The 21,328-nt window shown below is 41.7% G+C and overlaps 4 protein-coding genes across 5 annotated transcripts in view; 3 read left to right on the top strand and 1 right to left on the bottom strand.

Moving 5' to 3' along the window:
* The window catches only part of LOC102080237 (zinc finger protein 37), a 45,804-nt gene extending 42,783 nt beyond the window's left edge, over nucleotides 1-3,021 (top strand). Inside the window, exon 5 of the mRNA XM_025901434.1 lies at nucleotides 2,969-3,021. Within this exon, the coding sequence (XP_025757219.1) occupies nucleotides 2,969-3,006 (38 nt within the window). The 3' untranslated portion in view covers nucleotides 3,007-3,021. The remainder of the gene's footprint in view (nucleotides 1-2,968) is intronic.
* LOC100695786 (zinc finger protein 239) overlaps nucleotides 1-21,328 on the bottom strand; it is a 630,955-nt gene that overhangs the window by 553,646 nt on the left and 55,981 nt on the right. The gene's annotated exons all lie outside the window — the stretch shown is intronic.
* On the top strand, nucleotides 5,955-9,494 carry LOC109203511 (tripartite motif-containing protein 16-like). Its single transcript, XM_025904990.1, has 5 exons — nucleotides 5,955-6,256; nucleotides 6,388-6,585; nucleotides 6,691-6,856; nucleotides 6,960-7,284; nucleotides 8,374-9,494. The coding sequence occupies exons 1-5, from the start codon at nucleotides 5,955-5,957 to the stop codon at nucleotides 9,492-9,494; spliced, it is 2,112 nt and encodes a 703-aa protein (XP_025760775.1).
* LOC112843274 (zinc finger and SCAN domain-containing protein 31) lies at nucleotides 11,438-18,344 on the top strand. 2 transcript variants are annotated; one of them, XM_025901638.1, is made up of 2 exons: nucleotides 11,438-11,791; nucleotides 16,954-18,344. In XM_025901638.1, the coding sequence occupies exons 1-2, from the start codon at nucleotides 11,620-11,622 to the stop codon at nucleotides 17,667-17,669; spliced, it is 888 nt and encodes a 295-aa protein (XP_025757423.1). In that variant the 5' UTR covers nucleotides 11,438-11,619; the 3' UTR covers nucleotides 17,670-18,344. The 2 variants fall into 2 exon arrangements, with proteins under 2 accessions (XP_025757423.1, XP_025757422.1); XM_025901637.1 differs by having other exon boundaries at nucleotides 11,440-11,791; nucleotides 16,945-18,344.

The following is a 21,328-nucleotide window of genomic DNA, read 5'->3' as shown; positions in this document are numbered from 1 at the left end:
TCTTCTTTGGGAATGCACTTGGACTCTAGAACAGGGGTGTCAAACTCCAGTCCTCGAGGGCTGGGTTGCAGCAAGGGACAGATATAAGTTTCATGACACCGGCTTGTAAGCCAGTTATCAGTGCTTTCAGGTGTATGATGGATATAGGCATATCTTATGGAGCTGCTATGAGCTGAAATGCTATGGAGCTGAAATGGTGTTTGCCCCCTTGGTGATTTTTTTTTTTTTTTAATTTTGTCACACTTAAATATTTCAGATCATCAACTACATTTAAATAATAGATAAAGATAACACAAGTAAACACTAAATGCAGTTTCTAAATGAATGTGTTTATTATTACTGCTTGACCCACCCCCCATTATAACATAAATTAACCTTGGTGTACCGCATCTTTGGAAAGCTTAGTTCTATTTCTCTAGCTGCATCCAGGCCTGAATACTGCCACACCTGTTCTTAATCAAGAAATCACTTAAATAGGACCTGCCTGACAAAGACAAGTAGACGATGAGATTCTTAAAAGCCACATGTCTTGCTGTGATCCAAGGAAATTCAGGAACAAATGAGAACAAAGTAATTGGGGTCATGCTCATAAAACTTCCAATGTGGCTTAAGCACAAGAATTCTGCAGAGATGAGTAGACCAAGATTCCTCCACAGCGCTGTAAAAGACTCATTGACAGTTATCACAAACACTTAATTGCAGTAGATGCCTTTAAGGGTGGCCCAACCACTTATTAGGTTTAGGGGGCAATCACTTTTTTCACACAGGGCATGCAGGTTTGGATAACTAACAGGTTTGCTAACATGTCCAGAACTGAAGTGTTCTAGTTTTTATTTGAGTATGAATTTATTGTGTGTTGAGGAAAAAGTCCAGATGTTTTTCCTTGTAAGTAAAGTTTATTTATTAAGCGCTTTTCATAGACAGGTAGTCACAAAGCACTGTACACAAAGATTAAAATAAACAGTACGATAAATAGCAAAATGCACAATATACACAATGTAGAGGTTAAATGTAAATTAAAAATGTAAAAAGCATTGGTCAACAGAAGGCTTGTTTGAACAGCAAAGTTTTTAACTGCTTTTTAAAGAATTCCACAGAGTCAACCAAACGTAGTTGTAGAGGTACGCTGTTCCACAGCCTTGGTGCCACAGACTGAAAGGCTCTGTCCCCTTTCGTCTTCAGTCGTGTTCGGGGAGAAACCAACAAACTCTGAGTCTGTGAGCGGAGACGGCGAGCAGCAGTGTATTTTGTGAGAAGCTTGGATAAATAATCTGGGGCCTGGCTGTTTAGTGCTCTGTACGTTAAAACAATAATTTTAAAACGAATTCTAAAATCTATTGGGAGCCAATGTAAAGAACATAAAATAGGAGTGATGTGAGCTCGCTTGCTAGAGCGAGTTAGTAGTCTGGCTGCTGCATTTTGTATGGCTTGGAGGCGAGAAAGAGATGATTTATCCAAGCTCGTAAACAGGGAATTACAATAATCTAAATGCGATGACACAAATGCATGGACAATTTTTTCCAGTTCAGCTAAGGAGACCATATGTCGCAGTTTAGAAATATTCCTTAAATGAAAGAAACAGGAACGAGACAGAGATTTTACGTGTGAGTCAAGGCCCAAAGAAGAGTCAAATATTACTCCAAGATTTTGAATATTTGGCTTAGCAGAAGGACAGAAAGGGGCAAGAACCTGACTGATTTTAGAATAAAGATCAGGAGGAGCTATGATCATGGTCTCTGTCTTGTTCATGTTTAAAACAAGGTAATTGTTAGAAAGCCAATCAGAAACCTGGGTTAAGCACTGGACTAGGGTGGACAGCCTATCCAGCTGATGAGGCTTAAAGGACATATACAGCTGAATGTCATCGGCACAGAAATGATAAGACAGGTCACTAAAAGACTGAATAATGCCAGCTAAAGGAAGCATATAAAAAGAAAAAAATAATGGACCCAAAACTGAACCCTGTGGAACCCCACAGGTTAGGGCAGCAGTGTTAGAGGAGAACCTATCAGTCCTAACAGAAAAGGTCCTGTCTGATAAATAGGAAGAAAACCAGTCTAAGGCGGTGCCAGATATACCAGCCAGAACCTTCAGTCTGTTAGGTAGGATTTTGTGGTCGATGGTATCGAAGGCTGCGCTAAGATCAAGCAAAATGATCACAGAACAACTCCCTGCATCAGATGACATTAGTAGGTCATTATAGACCCTTAAGAGAACGGTCTCCATAGAGTGTTGCTTTTGAAAGCCAGACTGAAAAGGGTCGAAAATCTGCAATCGGCATAGTAAGGACCTGAACTGATTTTCTACAGTTTTTTCTAGTAATTTGCTTATAAATGGCAATCTTGAAATAGGACGATAATTACTAGTGGAGGTAGGATCTAGACTCTGTTTTTTTAACAGACTAAAGCTACAACATTTAATAAAAAGCTGCTGCTAATCCAACATGGTTTATAATCCTACTGTTACTGTTAATTCGACACAAAAACACCTGAGGTAACTATAATGTATTTACTACCATGCTATATGTCAGTCAGTGGTATCTGGAGCTCTCAAGTGCTTGCCTTGAAATTGAGTCCAGATTTCGTGAAAACAAGGAAATCGAATTTGATGACCATGAGCTAGTTGGCCAGATTATCATCATCATTTCCATCTCCAGCAGTGAAACCTACTCTGGTGTTTATCTTGTTGTAGTGAAGATATCAGGGATAGACACTGTTATGGCACTGATTTACTCTTTAGCACTACAGTCACCGTGGTGTCTCGGCCAGAACACCACTTAAGGCCATATGATCACAGAGTATGGAATAAGGCGCTTAAGGTTAGGTTTGAGGCAGTTTATTCTTTCACTGATCGATTCTTGTGGCTTCCTTTCTTTGTTTCTTGGCTCTTGAACACACACACGCACACATACGCATGAGTGTTTTTTCTGAACCTTCTCCCCTCTCTCTCTCTGTGCTCCTGTTCCCAGACCACCTGCACTCCAGCCTTCCACTGCCCCCGTATTAGTTTCCCAGGTGAGGGGGGCTAGGTCCCAGTTGGTCCCTGCTCCAGTTTCGAGATCAGCTGAGGCTTTTGCTAGTCCTTGCACCAGAGGTTGCTTCAGCATCTGGTCTATGTCCTGCACGGCCTGCACGGCCAAGTCCCCGTCCAGCATGGCCTACCTATCCGGTGGAAATTTGAATCTATCTTTTATATTGGTTTTATTCTGATTTTTAGTGTTTATTTCTGAGTGTAGCTTTTATTTGCATTATTTTATTCTTGTTTTTTGTATTGCATGGTTTTAGTGTGTTATTTGACCTTGCTTAAAGCCACTGTGGACTGGCTGGGCATGGGAAAAAGTAGTAGATGGTGATCACCTGCTGTGGTATAAGTGTGTCCAGAGGTGGCCTATCAGCTGTGCAAAGACCTTTTAAAAGCAGGCTAGCTGAGCACTGGGAGGAGAGAGGCCCCAGATATGAGGAGGAATGTGGGAAGGCCAGGTAAAAAGAGGGACCCGCTGCCTGATCATGGGGGTGCGACGCCTAATCTGGAGACTGATCGGCCAGAGTGACGTGGTGACCCAGTCCTGACAGCAAGGGACGGCGACAGTAGGAGACAACGCATGTGATTGGCAGCAGGGCAGAGATATACCTTTGCCTGCATTTGTGAGTAGGGTCTCCACTGTCGTTTACCGGGTGCAGCCGGGTTGGGAGAGGGTCGCCGATTGTTCTGGGCCCTATTTGTTATTTTACAGGGCGCTGACGCCAGGGGAGCCGTGTTGGCATTGCATGACGGACTCCGGTGCAGAATGCGAGCTGGGCTGGGATGTGATGGGCCCAGTGAAGGGACAAGAGGAGGATAGGAGACTCCTCCTCGTCTGCCGGAGACGAGGCTGGCGTGGACTCCGCTTTAAAGAAGATAATGCAGACCCATAATTTTAATGTAGAAAATTATGTTTTTACTGTGGTGGCCCACCAGAGGGCTCCACTCACACCCAGGTCAGGAGGAGGGGCTCTGCTGGTTTTTGGCGCAATGTGTTCAGTTGTTGTTTGGAGATGAATAAAGTCGGAATGGAAAGTTACAGCTCCGGTGTCGTCTGTACAATACCTCCACATTGGTGACCCTAAATTTGGACATTTTGCAGGCCATGGATGACGCTGGCCTTGCCCTGGATGCACCAGTGAGCCATCTGCCTCCCGCCGTGGCTCTTCAGTTGCCGGACTATTGGCTCCACGATCCCCTGTCATGGTTCGTGCATGTGGAGGCTCAGTTCGCTCTTTACGGCATCTCGGCTAACGACACAAAGTTTCATCATATGGTGGCCTCGCTCGACCCGCTAGCCACCCGCCATGCAATGACCCTCCTCTGGGACCCGATCTGGCGCTGACAGCGGGAGTAGCTACACGACAACACAGTGCCAGAGTGCATCGCTGCCTGCCACCCTGCTCTTTTCCGGCCCAGGAAAACGGGGCCTCCAGCGCTACAGCGGTCGCTAGCGATATGGAGAGGCTGCTCTTCATTGAAGACTCACGCTCCAGGATAGAGCTGGGCGATAGAACGATAACGATATGTATTGCGAAATAACTTTTTCTCGATAGAAAAATTAAACTATTGCGATAGGCCTCATCTCTCTTGTCCTCTTAAAAGAAAAAAAAGAACAGCCAATCCAAATGAAGTAGCGCAGAGCCGAACCACAGCCGCAGCATCACGTCACGTGACTTGTTACGTACAGCACAAGTGCCAAGGCGCACATGTGTATTTGTTTGGGAAGCAGCCAGCCGGGCTGCCCAGGTAATGGAGGAAATCAACCGAGAGCGAAGGTTACCGAAGAAAAAACAGATGATGGTTCCAATGCCGGAGAGCTTGTCGAACGGAAGGGCCATAGAAGTTCCGTAGTGTGAAGGTATTTCGGCTATTTCAAGTCTGACAAAAAACAGAGTAGCGCGCACTGTAAATTGTGCCGAAAGCAAGTCTGGAAATACAATAAACCGGTGCATGCTCAATCTCTGACTGAAAGCGCTAATTCGTCATTCGGCTTTTGTCAGACTAAAGTAACTGTTAAAACTGTTTGAAAAGCTAAGCTATACAACAAGGAGAGATTGAGAATTTCCTTTTAGTTCTCAGTTTATTTGATATTGACAAAAGTTAGTCAATTTTGTCTGTTCTTCTGTAAAACAAACTAAGATTTATTTTTAGAATTAAAATTTTGTTTCTAAGTGGAATTGATAATTTAGTAGTCTGTTTTGTTTGTTCTATTTTGAAACTTAAACACTTTAGCGGCTGCCTTTTGTGTAGTTTGCAATATTTGCCTTTATTTATCTGAAACTGAAGTCTCATGTTCCTTAAGTACATCTACCCTGTTGAACTTATTATGGGAAATAAATATTTAAATCAAAACAAGCTGCTGATTATTTCACATTTTACTTGTGAGCAACGACACATTTAAATCTTACAAATATAGTTATTTGGCTTATATCGTGATATATATCGTTATCGCCTGAAATGAAAAAAACATATCGTGATATGAAAAAATCTTATATTGCCCAGCTCTACTCCAGGAGGTGTTTTCTGGTGGACTCCAGCTCGCAGAAGAGCCTAGTTCCACTGGCAGCAGCGGACAGGTTAGTGGCGGATCACAGGCCGCGGCTAATAGCAGCTAATGGCTCTCCTATTGCAATGTTTGGAGAAAGGTTGGTGACTGTTAGCTTCCATGGTCAGGATTTCCAGTGGAACTTTGTTGTTGCTGTCAGCTCGGTGCCTTGGGCACCGATTTTCTCCGCACTCATGGGCTGTCTTCGATGATGCTCACAGACTTTTGAGTGATGCCCTGTCGTTCTCTTCACTCCCCTGTTTTACCTGGACTAATGACCCCCTCATTCAAGCTAATTTAGTGGCCTCCGGGGATGTGTTCCACCGTTTGCTGTCTGAATTTCCATTGCTGTTCATACCTAATTTCTCCAGCACGGCAACGAAGCATGGGGTTGAGCATTATATTCCCCCGGTGTTCACGTGCGTGCTGCCTGAACTCCGCGAAGCTGTCCGTCACTAGAGAGAAGTTCGCGGGCATGGAGCGCCTGAGCATTGTGCAGCGCTCGAACAGCGCCTGGGCCTCTCCACTTCACATGGTGCCCAAATCGGATGGACGGTGGCGGCCATGTGGGGATTTTCGGCGTTTAAATAACGTTACGGAGAATGACCGTTACCCCATTCCACACATTCAGGACTTTTCCGCCCACCTTGCTGGTACCTTGGTGTTTTCAAAAATTGGCCTGGTGCGGTGCGCACTGAGGACGTTCCTAAAACTGCCGTCATCACTTCCTTCGGTTTGTTTGAGTTTGTACGCATGCCGTTCTGGCTAAAAGGTGCCGCACAGACTTTTCAGCACCTGATGGACTAGGTTTTGTGCAGCCTGCCTTTCGTTTTCATCTACCTGGACGATATACTGGTGGCCAGTTGTTCGATGAGCCAGCACGAGTCTCATCTGTACCAGGTTTTCCAGCGTTTGGCGGAGTATGGACTGATCATCAACCCGTCTAAGTGTCAAATCGGATTACCAGTCCTGGATTTCCTGGGGCACTACATTTCTGCTGACCGTGTGGTTCCATTGCCGGACAGGGTCCAGGCTGTCGTGACTTTTCCTTGTCCCGCCTCAGTTAAGGCGTTACAGGAGTTCTTAGGGATGATCAATTTTTATACTCATTTTCTCCCCAGAGCTGCCTACCTGTGGAACCTTTCTACTGGTTGCCTGCGACCGGTCGTTCCCCTTTCGTGGCGCCGTTGCGTTTTCGACTCCATCCACGCCCTCTCTCATCTGGGCGTATGTGCTTCAGTCAAGCTGGTCAGCACCAGGTTCATTTGGCCGGGCCTGCGGAAATTGGTGAAGAGCTGGGCTGCAGCATGTGTTCCATGCCAACATTCAAAGATCCACAGACACATGCAGGGACCCCTCAAACCCTTCCACATCCCTGGTCGGCGTTTAGACCATGTGCATGTCGATCTGGTCAGCCCTCTTCCGCAGTCACAGTCACGCACCTTTTGACTGTGGTGAATCGCACGACCAGGTGGCTGGAGGCGGTCCCCCTGGCCTCCACGACGGCAGAGGCGGTGGCCAGGGCTTTCGTGTCGACATGGGTTTCGCGTTTTGGTCCCCCGCTGACATTACCTCAGACAGGGGCCCCCAGTTCTTTTCGGAGCTTTGGTCTGCCATGCTGACGGCCTGGGGGTCAAGGTCCACCTCACCACGGCATAACGGCATGTGTGGTGGCCCACCAGTGGGCTCCACTCACACCCAGGTCGGGAGGAGGGGTTCCGTTGGTTTTTGGCGCAATGTGTTCAGTTGTTGTTTGGAGATGAATAAAGTTGGAATGGAAAGTTACAGCTCCGGTGTCGTCTGTACAATACCTCCACATTACTAGTTTTAGAATTGGGTTTGTTTTCTTCCTGGGAGATTTTAGTTATTGATAACATTTTGTTGTGTACATTTTTTAAGGGTGTTTTTTATTTGTTTTTTATTTGGCCTGGGAATAAACTGTTTCCGATCAGCCCTGTATCATCTTTGTGTCCTTGATATCTGACTCACTTGCTCCCCCTTGTATTTAAAAGAATCATTCTCTTCAGCATGACATTCTGGCGCATCAGCTTTAGTGTCTGCGTTATACTTTCTATTCACTTGGTTTCTGTTCTGTTTCTGTGCCTCTCCTGTATCTCCTCTGTGTCTCCAGGTAGTCTATGTCTTTATGAATATCATGCTTCCCATTTTATTTTGATAGTCCCTGTCCTGTGTGCAGTGTATCTACTTTTGCTTCCTTAGGTCTGATTTGTCCCAGCTATGTTCCCACCTGTTTTCCTCTCGTTCTCCTGCTTGTGTATTTTTAGTGTGTGAATGTGAGAGTGAATGAATAATGGAATTGTAAAGCGCTTTGAGGGTCTCGATTATTGTTATTGTACTTCCCTCTGCTCCTTGTCAGTTTGTCTGCTTGTCTTGACCTGTGTGACACTCACCTCCCCTGCTCATTATCCAGTACTCCCCCCCCCTTGTGTTTCCAAGGTCCCAGGATTTGCCCAGACTTCTTTATTGTGTTTCCTGTGAATCTCCATCCATCCATCCATCTTCATCCGCTTTATCCGAGGCCGGGTCGCGGCCTCGGATAAAGTCCATCAAGTCCTGTTTATCTTGTCCAGCCTCTTACTGTGAGAAACACCTCCAGCCTCACTATGATGCAGCTCCATTAAAGAAACACAAGCTGGTGGCCCCCTCCAAGAAGCTCCAGGAGAACATCTGCTCTCGTCATGATGAGGTGATGAAGATTTTCTGTCGTACTGATCAGCAGAGTATCTGTTATCTCTGCACAGTGGATGAACATAAAGGCCATGAAACAGTCCCAGCTGCAGCAGAAAGGACTGAGAAGCAGAAGGAGCTCGAGGTGAGACGACTAAACATCCAGCAGAGAATCCAGGAGCGAGAGAAAGATGTGAAGCTGCTTCAACAGGAGGTGGAGGCCATCAATGGCTCTGCTGATAAAGCAGTGGAGGACAGTGAGAAGATGTTCACTGAGCTGATCCGTCTCATCCAGAAAAGAAGCTCTGATGTGAAGCAGCAGGTCAGATCCCAGCAGGAAACTGAAGTGAGTCGAGTCAAAGAGCTTCAGGAGAAGCTGGAGCAGGAGATCGCTGAGCTGAAGAGGAAAGACGGCGAGCTGGAGCAGCTCTCACACACAGAGGATCACAACCAGTTTCTACACAACTACCCCTCACTGTCAGCACTCAGTGAGTCTACACACTCATCCAGCATCAATATTCGTCCTCTGAGCTACTTTGAGGATGTGACAGCAGCTGTGTCAGAGACCAGAGATAAACTACAGGACCTTCTGAGAGAGGAATGGACAAACATCTCACTGACAGTCACTGAAGAGGATGTTTTACTGTCACCACCAGAGCCAAAGACCAGAGCTGAATTCTTAAAATATTCACATGAAATCACACTGGATCCAAACACAGCAAACACACATCTGTTATTATCTGAGGGGAAGAGAAAAGTAACAAGAATGAAACAACAACAGTCTTATTCTGATCATCCAGACAGATTCACTTATTACTGTCAGGTCCTGAGTAAAGAACGCCTACCTGGACGTTGCTTCTGGGAGGTAGAATGGAATGGGAAAGGGGTTTATGTAGCAGTAGCGTACAAGAATATCCCCAGAGAAGGAAATTCAAATGAATGTTTTTTTGGACATAATAACAAATCATGGGTGTTACATTGTGATACAAACGGTTATAAATTTTGGTACAATCATGTCCCAACTGACCTCTCAAGTCCTCAGTTCTCCAGAGTAGGAGTGTATCTGGATTACAGTGCAGGTATTCTGTCTTTCTATAGAGTCTCTGAAACCATGACTCTCCTCCACAGAGTCCAGACCACATTCACTCAGCCGCTCTATGCTGGACTTTGGCTTTGGTTAGAAAGAGAGACTGCAGAGTTAAACTCAAGAGACAGCAGGCTCCAACCTTCCCTATAGGAAGGGACAGGCCAGGCTTTATTTCGTGAGGAGGCTGGTGTCTTTTAACATCTGCAGGCAGCTGCTACAAATGTTTTATCAGTTAGTGGTTGTTAGTTTGTGTCTCCATGCTGTGGACTGCTGGGGCTGCTGTCCCAAAACAAAGAACATTGACTGGCTGAATAAAATAATAATAAATGCAGGCTTGGTTTTTGGGCTGAAGTTGGACCTTCTGGAAGAAGAACAGACAACATTGTCTAAATTAAAGTCAGTCATGGAAATACAACCCATCCTCTGCATTCCACCTTGACACAGAGGATTACTTTCCGCAGTGGACTGATGTATCAGAGCTGAGGAGGTCTTTTATACCCCAGCCAATCAGACTGCATAACACTTTGAAGGGGAAGTGTGTTAGCTCGAGTAAAGAAAAGTGCAGGAGCACTTTATAGTCTTGATGGACTTTACAAGATGAAACTGATAGTAATTTGGGTATTTTACATGCTTTGATTTTTTTCATTTTAATTTCATTTTACATGTAACTATTAATTAATCTATTAATTAACATATTTTCTATTTATTAGTAGATCAGTTTATTCTTATTGTATCGTTTTATAGAGTGAAAATGGGAGCAGCCAACAATATAATGTATAAATTTCATTTGGGATTATTTCGATGAAATGAAATAAACATTAAATTCAGTTGTACTACGATTAATAGTGGGCATATTTATTTGTCAGTATATCTGGATTATCTGCTGGATGTTTCTAGAAGTTTAAACAATCTTTTAAACAGTTTAATCTGTTTTTGTTCAGCAGCTGCTCGTTCATTGAGTAGTCTGAACACTTTCCTCGTCTGGTTTAAATGACTGATATTAAACTGCATGATTTGCTACAGTAACTGTATGTTAAAAAAGGAGAAACTATAAGAACAACTAAATTGTGTCGAAGTTTAATTTGAATTAGAGGTGAGAATTTTTGGCTGTATATGAAAATATGACTGTCACACACAACTGGTTGGAAACCAGTCCATCAGGTTAAATGCATTCAGAAAACATTTTTTCCTTGGTTTAGTTGCCCTCAGAGCCGTCATGATTAATCTTGCAGATTAGAAACTGAAACTGTCTGATGTTTTAAAGTGCAACAACTTAGAAAAAGTTTTCCTTGCGATCTGTTCATGAACATTCTTGTTGCCCAAACCCTCAAAATACTGAACGAAATCTTTTTTGTTCAAAACAGCTCCCTGTTAAAATATGATTCTTAGCTGTTGGATCATGTTTAATTTCGGTACTAAGGAAATGTTAATTTCAGCATCCACGTGAACTGACAATGGCCTTATAGACTTGTCTTAGAAACACAATCTTTACTTTCACATCACTGAAGAGAGGTCACTGGCCCTTCAAAGAAAAGAAAACTGGATTATCAATTCTTGTTCTGTTGTACAATGTCACACAGTTTGTTATCCTTACACAGTCTCTGCTGCTGTGTGCTGTGCTGCACTCACTCAGAGATAAGAGTACATGTACAGTTATCCCACTGACACAGAGAGGAGAAAAATAGAAAGACCAATCTAAGCCATGGATTAAAACAAACATAATTATGTAAATGAATAGTGTTCAAGTAAAAAATAACACTGTTATCTGTTATCACATATGCTTTGATAAATGAATCACGATAGAGTTGCTTTATCGAATTTTTTTTGTTATCATACAAAGAATTTGTGGACAAATTCAAAATATTCATACAACTAAAAGTAACTACTGTTTTTAATGCTGCACCAAAAAGTGTCCTCATACTGTTACCAAAGTCAGCAGGAGAATGCATGGAGGACCTGTGATCCATACTGTATTAATAACAAGTTTAAGGAACTGTTTTTCAGCATGTTGCACATTTGTACGAACCTGTTTATGCTGTTTTCTGAGATATGAATAAAGTTTTGGAGGGAAAAAAAATCCTCACGTGACTGCAGTAAACCACTGCAGAGCAGGGGAGGAGCAAAGAGCGGGGTGCACAGACATGGCTGCTGTTTGATGAGCGGATCGAAACTAGAAGAGAGACACAAACCGTCACGTCAGTGTGGATCTGATACCAACGTCTGTATCGCTTCATCGATGCTTGTATCGATCCGTCCAGCCTGAGTTGAAGCAGCAATGAGTTCAGTTCAGTATCTGAGAGAGTTCATCAAGGAGAGACTAACTGCTGTTTGTGAAGAAATCTTCTCAGAGGTTCAAAAAACCATCGTCCAGTATGAGGAGGAGATCAACCGTCAGCACAGACTGCTGGATATCAGCTGGAAACCCGACAGAAACTCACACATCACAGGTATGGACATGTTTTTAACTCTGTGCTGTTCAAGCTCAGATTCTTCAGTGTGACTGACTTTACTACAAGATGGCTGAACTGTGTTTAAAAAGACCCGTGTTCAGACGTAAACACTACGACATAAATAGTCAGTAAGATTAAAAAAATTATAATGCTAATAATCAAATAACAGGATTTCAGTTGTTGGCCTATATAACCACCAGCTGAGCCTGTAAACTAGTGAGCTAGAACTAAGAAACGATTCGCTATTATTTATTTATACTTACTCAATAAATTCAAACAGACCTGAGTTTACTTCAAAGGCTGAGCAGATATAGGACAATTCAGTGTTTCCACACACATGAAGAGATGTTTGTGGAAACACTGCAGGGCAGACTGAGTGAAAGTTACATTAACATGTGACCAAAGGCCATGGTGTTACTGTAGGAACAGACTAACCTGCCTGTCAGGTCAAATGTGCAGGTTAGTTTGTAGTAAAAGACTAACTATGATTAATCATTTCCCTAACAATCACTGCACCCACAGTCAATTTTAGATGGTCAGTGCACTGGTTTACATGCTGACACACCTGAGTGACAAACGTCTGTCAATTAAATCATCACGTTATGCATGATGAAAATGGAAATAATACCATTCTGCTTCCCTGAGAATCTTTTTTACTCTGTTTACATTCTCAGGCTGATTGTATGCACATTACCACTTTAACATCCTGTTAACTGCATCTGTCTGTTGATTTTGTTAAATAAGTTGTGTTATTGTTGGGATCCATGTGAGCAGCTGGTGAACTGATGAAAGCACATTTTCTTATTTTATGCAATTTTATGTACCTGCCTGTCAAGCTGACTGACCAACACAGTATAACTTATAGAAGGGTCAGAGGCATATTAAGGAAACCATTACATGGGAATTACATTACAGAGGTACACAATTACAAGTCTGATCACCAGGGTTCATTACATATATTTACCTTTGATCAAGACATTGTTTTTGTAACATTGCATGTAGATTATATTAACACAGACAAATATTTTGTATGAACGGCTGTTTGCAACTTGTTGTATTGGCGAATTCGGTGAAACCAGTGAAAGGCATTGCAGCTCCATTTAAAGACACTTAACAGCACCAAGTGCTCTAAACTTACTACGACAGGTATGCTGCATGCTGAAATAAATATAATTTACTTACTGCCTACTGGGAAAAAATTATTCCATTGTGGTGCGTTTATAAACTTTTGGCCAACGTGGTTGCTGCTAAGTGTCAATCATTCCCACCTCTTGAACTACAACCATTTTCTTCTGCTTATCCAGGGCCGGGTTGCAGGACAGCAGCTAAAGCAAGGAAGTCCGTACCTCCCTCTTCCCTCTCTACCCCCTCCATCATATCAGGGATAACACCGTAGCTGAGAGATATAATCTCTTCAGCATGTCTTGAATCTGGGCGTCTTTTCTAGTGACATGGTCGAAAAACCTTTTCTGGGAGCCCAGGAGTCACCTAAGAGGCACCCTTTTCAGGTGCCTGAACTTCCTCAACTGGCATCTTTCAATGTGGGGCATTATCGACTCTACTATCAGCTCCTCACCTTATCTCTAACGAAAAGCCCAGTCATCATTTGGAGAAAGCTTGATTACATTACTTGCATAAGCGATCACATTCTTTAAGTCTCCATCCAGAGCTTATGACCATAATTGAGGGTAGGGGTCTAGATTGACCAATAAGGCGAGTGCTTTTGGTATCTTTCAGCTTCATTCACTAGCTCAGGCTCCTTCACCACTTGATAGCTGAGGATTGCCAGGGCCTCCATCTTGACCACCGCCTGACACACATTGGCTCTAACCCCTAGGCCAAAGGTGTCGAACTCCAGGCCTCGAGGGCCGCTGTCCTGCTTGTTTTCCAACTAACCTGCCCTTGTAGCTTCTTATTGGCAAAGCACACCTGATCCAGGTAATCGGCAGCAGGTAGGGCCGGGATATCTCAAAAACAAGCAGGATGCTGGCCCTCCAGGACTGGAGTTTGACACCCCTGCCCTAGGAGATGGGACTCGGGCTACCGTCTTCGGGCTCTAACTAGCTAGGGTCTATGGCAGGGGTGGCAAACTCCAGGCCTCGAGAGCCGATGTCCTGCAGGTTTTAAATAACACCCTGGGTCAACACACCTGAATCAAATGATTAGTTCATTACCGGGCTTCTGGAGAATTTCAAGAAATGTTGGGGAGGTAGTTTAGCCATTTAAATCAGCTGTGATGGATCAAGGACGCATCTAAAACCTGCAGGACACCGGCCTTCGAGGCCTGGAATTTGCCACCCCTTTATCACGATATATATTTGAAAATTTGCAATAACGATATAACTGACAATATAATTGACGCGAGACAAAATACAAAATACAACTCCACAACTTCACTAGCGCAAAAAAATCATCAATTTATTTTCACTTAAACAAGCAGCTGTTTTTTGTGTGCATTAAAGCTCACTGCACACTGGATTATAAGGTGCACTGTCGATTTTTGAGAAAATTTAAGGCTTTCACAAGCACCTTATAGTCCCACAAATATGGTAATAACAACGGCCTGCTTGCATGTTCTACAAAAAAATGGTGCTTTGGTGGCTATCTGACGGACAAAGACCAAACCAGTTCCACACCACTGAAGTTGCAGCATTTTTACAAACCAATTGTGGTTCATCCGTTTCACTCAACGATCCACTTTCACCCTTCTCATCCTCCCTTGCTGCCATGCTTTTCTGGCCATGTGCCTATGAAGACAAAGGCACTGCACATGCACATTTTACCCATATTCTATCGTGATATTTTATTTTCTTATCGTTGCATAACATTGTACCGGTATTACCGTGAACGGTATAATATGGCCCAGCCCTACTCCCTACCCAGGTCTGGTTCCAGGGAGCATGTTTCTGTTATTGATTGTGTATACAAATGTTTTTGTTCACACTATATTTTAATATATTTTAATATATTTAAATAATGTAAACACTTAGAAATAAATCGACAATAAAAAACTCATAGGGTGATAGTTTTTACCTCCCCAGTCAACTCAAACACTCTGCCTGCCATTTACCTAGTTTATTGAGTTTAGGCTATCAGATCACTGTTTACCTCATAATGCTGATTGTGGACATTCTCAACTATTTACTTTGGAGGAGATTATAAAACTTTGTAACAGGAGTAAATGAGTCAGGGAACACTTGGACACTTGGTGATTGAACTCTCATGTGATGTGAGAATGTAATCAAACTGTTTATGTTTAGGGAAAGTTGCATGTTTAAATTGAAAATTCATAATTGCAACAATATCATAAATAAATAAGCATGTTCATGCACCTTTGTGTTTGTTAGACCCTTGACTAAAGTTCAGGCGATGAGGTTTGAGGTGTAGATGAGAGACAAAAGAGACCAGTGGTGGAGGAGGCATATGAAGAACAGAAGGAGAAAGAAATGATGGGAGATACATTGGGGGGTGTCCAAATTCATGGGCTGCATCCTTCTGAACCCGCATTTGTAGACCGATTACGTCACAGCGACGTGACAAAGGCTGTCCAAATTCGTAGACTCCTCCGAATGCAGCCGACAAATGCGTCCTCCTTTTCCCTGAATTTGAAGGATGGGTCGGGTGTATCCTTTGTGGCCCACCATATCCCAGAGTTCATTGCGCCGCCCAGCCAATTCCAGTTTTCAACAATGGCAGCCACTACTAAGTTTTAATATTACTCTTATTGCTCTTTTTGGGTCACAAATAAACTTTTAACATATTTTCAGGCGTGATTGTAGCTGTGTAAACTTCAAATATCTGCTCGGTTTATCAAGATATCACATATTTGCAAAAGTGCTCCGACGTTTTTGGAGACGTCTGTTACCCACCAGCTCGATAGCTAGCCGGGAGCTCGAGGGTCAATAGAGCCGGCGAGAACAGCAAATTCACAGCACATCCTTTTCAGATCATTGCAGTATTTCGCTACCCAGGTTAAACATGATATATATGTCATGTAGATAACTTAAAAATGTTATTGTTTGGCTTTTTTCAGTTTTATTTGTTCATGAGCAAATTGGTTTGGCTGAGATTAAAGTTATTAGGTTAGATTAGATAAAATAAAACTTCCCTCGGGTGGGTTCCTCCTTGGTTTTCAGACAGCTGAATAAAAGTCTAAGCTGTATTTAGGCATTTAAAATGTTCATCAGATTTGCCCTTTCTTAGAGAACTCTCAGGAGTCAGGAACATCTCCATAACTTTCCTCCTTAACTGCTTTGATCCTTTGCTCATACTGAGGCTACTGGCTTGTGACTGGCTCTGGCTATTTTAGCTTCAGCCACTTTCAGCAACCTTGTTAACAGGTTCATGTTTAAGTTTCTGATAAGGGTTGTTAGAAACGTTTTCATGGCAGTCAACCTGCAGTTTACTTTGGTGACGTTTGTGTTTTTGTTCACAGTGAGGAGCTTTGACATTAACAAAACGTGGTAGCTGTAAATTTTACCAATCGAGACATCACTGTTTCAGTTTGCAATCGTAGGTAGATTTGTTCTTTTCCACAAAGGCTTTTTTGTTCAAACATGCTTGATATCATGTAGCACATAACATCGTTTCACAGTGTCGTAGCCTTTAGCAAGTCTACTTATATGGTCACAACATTATACTCATAATCAAAATCCCTGAATGGGATTTTCACTTTGAGCTTCACTGTTGAGCTCTGTTGTGACGGTGGTTATTAACTTTCCCTGTTCAGACAGTCTTTGTGCTTCATGACCACAAAACCCAACATAAATGCTGCAAATATGACAAGAGCAGTGTAAGCGGAACCCTATTAAGCTTGTATATTCACAAATTTATATATTAATATATATAAGCTTGGTGCTCTTTTTATTTCTGATGTGACATTTACACATTTGAGCCCTGAAACTTTAAATTTTAATTTTAAGCATTGAAAATATTTATGTATTTTCTGCCTCATCAGTACCTGTAAATCTCCCCCCAGCATCTGAGGGTGCCACCGGGGTGCCTCGTGTGATGAAAACATTGTACATTCATATATTTCTTGAGCATGACTGGGACCTAACTGTGGCACCAGTTATGCTGAGCATTTGTAGTTTTTGTATAATTACATGAGTCACCTTGTTTGTTTGTTTTTTTTCTGTTTGTTTTTTTAGTTCCTGAAGACCTCCCACAACAACACGACTGCGTGGAAAATGAGAGCCTGGATGAGCAGCAGGTCTGTAACCAGGAGAGGAACTCCAGTTTAATCTTTTTCCAGATTAAAGAGGAACAGGAGGACCCAGAGCCTCCACAGATTAAAGAGGAACAGGAGGAACTGTGCAGCAGTCAGGAGGGAGAGCAGCTTGGACTGAAGCAGGAGGCTGATACCTTCATGGTGACTCTAACTTATGAGGAAAGTGACCACAGTGAACCAGAACCAAACAGTGAGCAGTACCTTCCCATCAGCTCTCCTGAAGCAGAGCTGAAGAAGAGAACAGATCACGGTAAAAGTCTAGACGACACTCTTGTGTCAGACAGTCAGACTAAGACTCATACAAGGAAAAATTCTGTACAATGCAACACCTGTGGAAAAATGTTTCCCTATAGATCCCATCTGGTTACACATCTGAGAGTTCACACAGGTGAGAAGCTGTATTCTTGTACCGTTTGTGGGAAAAGATTTGGTCAGAAATCCGATTTGGAACGTCATGTAAGAATTCACACGGGGGAGAAACCGTATTCTTGCGCTATTTGTGGTAAAAAATTCAGAGAGAAGTCAGGTATGGAGCGACATGTGAGAATTCATACAGGTGAGAAACCGCATTGTTGTAGCATCTGTGGGAAAAGATTCATCCAGATGATACAATTAAAGAAACACATGAAAATTCATACTGGTTAAGGTTTCATGCTTAGAAAATGTGGGACAGCTGTGAGTCATAGCAGCGTGTTGGTGGTAGAGCTCAGACTGACCAGAAGTCAAATTACTGCAACACCTGAGTGAAAAGCCATTCTCGAAGTGAAGAGTGAAGCTCACTTAAAAACAACAACAACCCAGAAACATTGTAATTCTTTATTCTAATCAAAACACAAGAGTGATTTATTTGTTGAAACTTTTATTCATATAACAGAAGCAACAAAGGTTGTTGGTTATAAATTGACATTGCTGCTCATTCATACTTAGCATTAAGGCTAAAGTGTGACCCACCTGCCACTGGGACACAAACGTCAGTAAAAGAACAGTAAGTTCTGAGTAAACTTATCATGTCCTATGTTGGTTGTAATTCACTTTTTATTTAAATAAATGTATTTTCTATAAAAATGTACCTTAACCTGCTCCTAAGTAATGTAAAGCTGAATTTCTGTTGTTATTACTGCAGCCCACATGCAGTACCAGCATGGCCCACCAGGAAGCACTGGCCTGCACTTTGCTGCCTTATTCTAATAATTATTTCAGGGAAGACCTGACAGTCTTACATTTCATGAAGGTTGTAGTTCAGTATGCTCCTGTTCTTTTATTTTATTGTTTATTGGAGTTAATTATCCTTTCTCAAAGTTTAAATAAATATTTCACCAAAACTTCTTTTGAGTATTATTTTTTCTGCGGTATCTCTAGAAACTGCTTTCCCTGCTCTGGATTTCAGATAAATATGGCCCGGTGTGTATTATAGTTTCTGTTTGCCTTTCCATGCTTTAACGAGATGCACGAGTTGTTCATGTGGTATAGCTGCAGTAACAATTTTGAATTTTTTTCTGAGCGTTCTCATTGCTTTTTGCTCATCAAATCAGTCATTGTTCGTATTTTATTAGATTTGATCTGATTATGTGGTACAGAAAAATACTCAAATTCAGATTCCTGGTGCAAAACTTGATATATTTTTTTAAAAAGAAGTATGAAATCAATAGAAAATTAACTCCAGAATCCAAAGGTCTTGAAGAATATGAAAAGGAAGTAGCATGACACCGAGTCAAAGACTCGACAACCAGATATGAGGAGGAGAGAGTTAATTCACCCCCAGTGGGAAATTTACAAATTCCAGCAGCCTGGATGAATTTGAGGACGTTTTGTTCCTTTGACTCACCTTTTTCAGACTGAAGACATGCTATTTTATTTTATCTGTTTTTATTTTTCACTTACAGAAGAAATACAATGAATAAAACAAAGTTTAATATTGATTAGTCTGAGCTGGATTATTATTATTATCATATCACAGCATTCATTTAAGCAGATTTCTAAAAAGCCAGCAAGAAAAAACAGAGTGAGACTTTGTGCCCATGTAGAGCTGCATGACTGTGCTTAAAGGGCCACTAAGTATACATCAAGACTAATAATAAGCACTTAATTGCATTCTGTGTATTACAAGCTGTTTATTGAAAAAAAAAAAAAAACAACTTTAATGTTCTGATTGAGTTAGCTTATTTTTGTAGAAAATCAGGGGTTTCCTTCATTTCCTGAGTCATCATTGCCTTACATCTTCATCCTTTTTCAGTGAGTGAAGTAAGGGACTTTTCCAGCGCAGTGTTTAGAGTGCTTCATTTGGTGAAAGCTCATAATGCACATTTCAAATAACTAATAAATAAATAATTCAGATCTAAGGATATTGATGGAATAAAAGGCACAGTGTTATGTGCTCACTGTTTTGCTAAAGCCTCAATACAAACGTATTACACTGCAATGTAATGAACACAGTTACACAAAGACCGTCTGCAAATATTAACTAAACCGTTCTATGTACTACAGCATGCACATAATGGTAAACGTACTGGGTACAGAATTAGTTTAACTCAGCAGTCCCAGACCAGTTTATGTCCGATAATATTTTCACAGACCAGCTTTTAAGGTGTCACGGATCAATGCAACAAAATAAAACCAGTACCGGTACCAAAAAAATGAAGATTTATTCATAACACACGGGAAAAGACCCAGGGAAACAGAGTTAATGATAAACACGTTAAAAAAAATAACTATAAAAACCCTGAAAACCATAAATGTCACACCCGAGCCTCAGCTCTCGCGGCCCGGGACCTGTCCGTGGCTAATAAATACTGGTCCTTGTCAGGCCACCTGAGTCCAAAAACTGGTGATAACATAGCCAGAAATAAAATTTATATTTACTGAAATGTAAAGCTTAAGTCACGTAAATCACTAGTATTTCAAAACGAGTCTGTTAAATGTTCCTGATTTATCTGGATGCAGCAGACACAAGATACTCCAATAATAATCGTCTATGTATAAAATGATACTGAGCTAAATCATTTCAGACACATTATTCAAAAGTATAAGTATTAATATTTACCACAGAAGGTAAAGAAAGCTTCTCCAGATGAAACCCAAGCCAAATGAAACCTGTCAGCGTAATGGTCACTTTTTCACCAGTGCAAGTGCAATGCAGTACTTGAGAAATGCGTACAGAAGAAAAGATAACTACTATGAAAAATAATTTCACTTTTACACAGATGTTTTCTTCTTTTACAGTGTTGGCTTATTAATTCTGAATGAAACCTATAAAACTTGGTGATCTGTTTTCCTGTTTTTCTTCACAGGAAATCAGACTGATAGTCACTCCGTTCTCTCCAGCACACTGTATTTCATCAATATAACCATTCTGACCTTTAACCCTTTTCATTTTTAAATATTATGTGTGAAGCGTAAAACCATCATGTTTATTGTTGGTGATATACCAGTGAAAGGACTGTAAAGTCCCCTTCAGTTTGAACTCTCAGTAAACTTGATCCAACACTGGAAAATCACATAGATCAGCACTAGATGACAATTTATTGTTGTTCTCATTTCATGCGTCACGTCTTTGAGAAGGATTGCATTTTATCTCACAACATATAGACGGTTCTGAGCACGAGTGATCAATATACAATGTCTGTTTGTTTTATTTATGGGACTTCATTAAAGCTTTTTATTCCCACATTTTTCACTCTGAACATAATGGAAGATGGACTGTGCTCTGTTAATGGGAGATGTTTTTGCAAGGCAGTGAGATAATCGAGTCTTATAGCTCAGAGTAATGGTGGTAATCAGAGGGCACGAAAGTCCCTGTTTTTCTGATGAGATCATGAGGGGGATTTGACATAAAGAGTGGGTGAGTGAACCACTCTATAAAACTGAGAGAGCCCTTGATGTAAGGAAGTTGGCTTTCGGTTGTGCTCTAGTCTGTGTCTCTACAGCTTGATCTCCTGCTGAACTTTTTGTCTATTTTGTCTTTTTTAGTTTTCTTGGTGTATTGAAAGTTTCTTTCAGTGAACTATTCTGCATTTTAATGTCCCATCTCCTGTGGAGTTTTTTTTTTCTTTGTATACTATTTTTTTGTATATAAAAAAATGCTTGTAACATCTGGCTTGGTTTTTTTTTTTTATTCAACAGCTGACCACTGACAACAAATTTTCTGGTTCCTTTGCTCTGACATATTTACCAGCTGAAGGACTGGTGTAATCTCAAAACTTCGAACAACAGAGACGAAAAACTCAGAATCTGAAGCTGAAACACACTTTGATTTTCTGTGGAGAAAGAGAAACCAACATATTTACTGCTGCAAAGAGGACAAAAAA

Source organism: Oreochromis niloticus, linkage group LG3 (assembly GCF_001858045.2).
Source record: "Oreochromis niloticus isolate F11D_XX linkage group LG3, O_niloticus_UMD_NMBU, whole genome shotgun sequence".
NCBI classification, from domain to species: domain Eukaryota; kingdom Metazoa; phylum Chordata; class Actinopteri; order Cichliformes; family Cichlidae; genus Oreochromis; species Oreochromis niloticus.
This window is presented reverse-complemented; position numbering and strand designations above follow the sequence as displayed.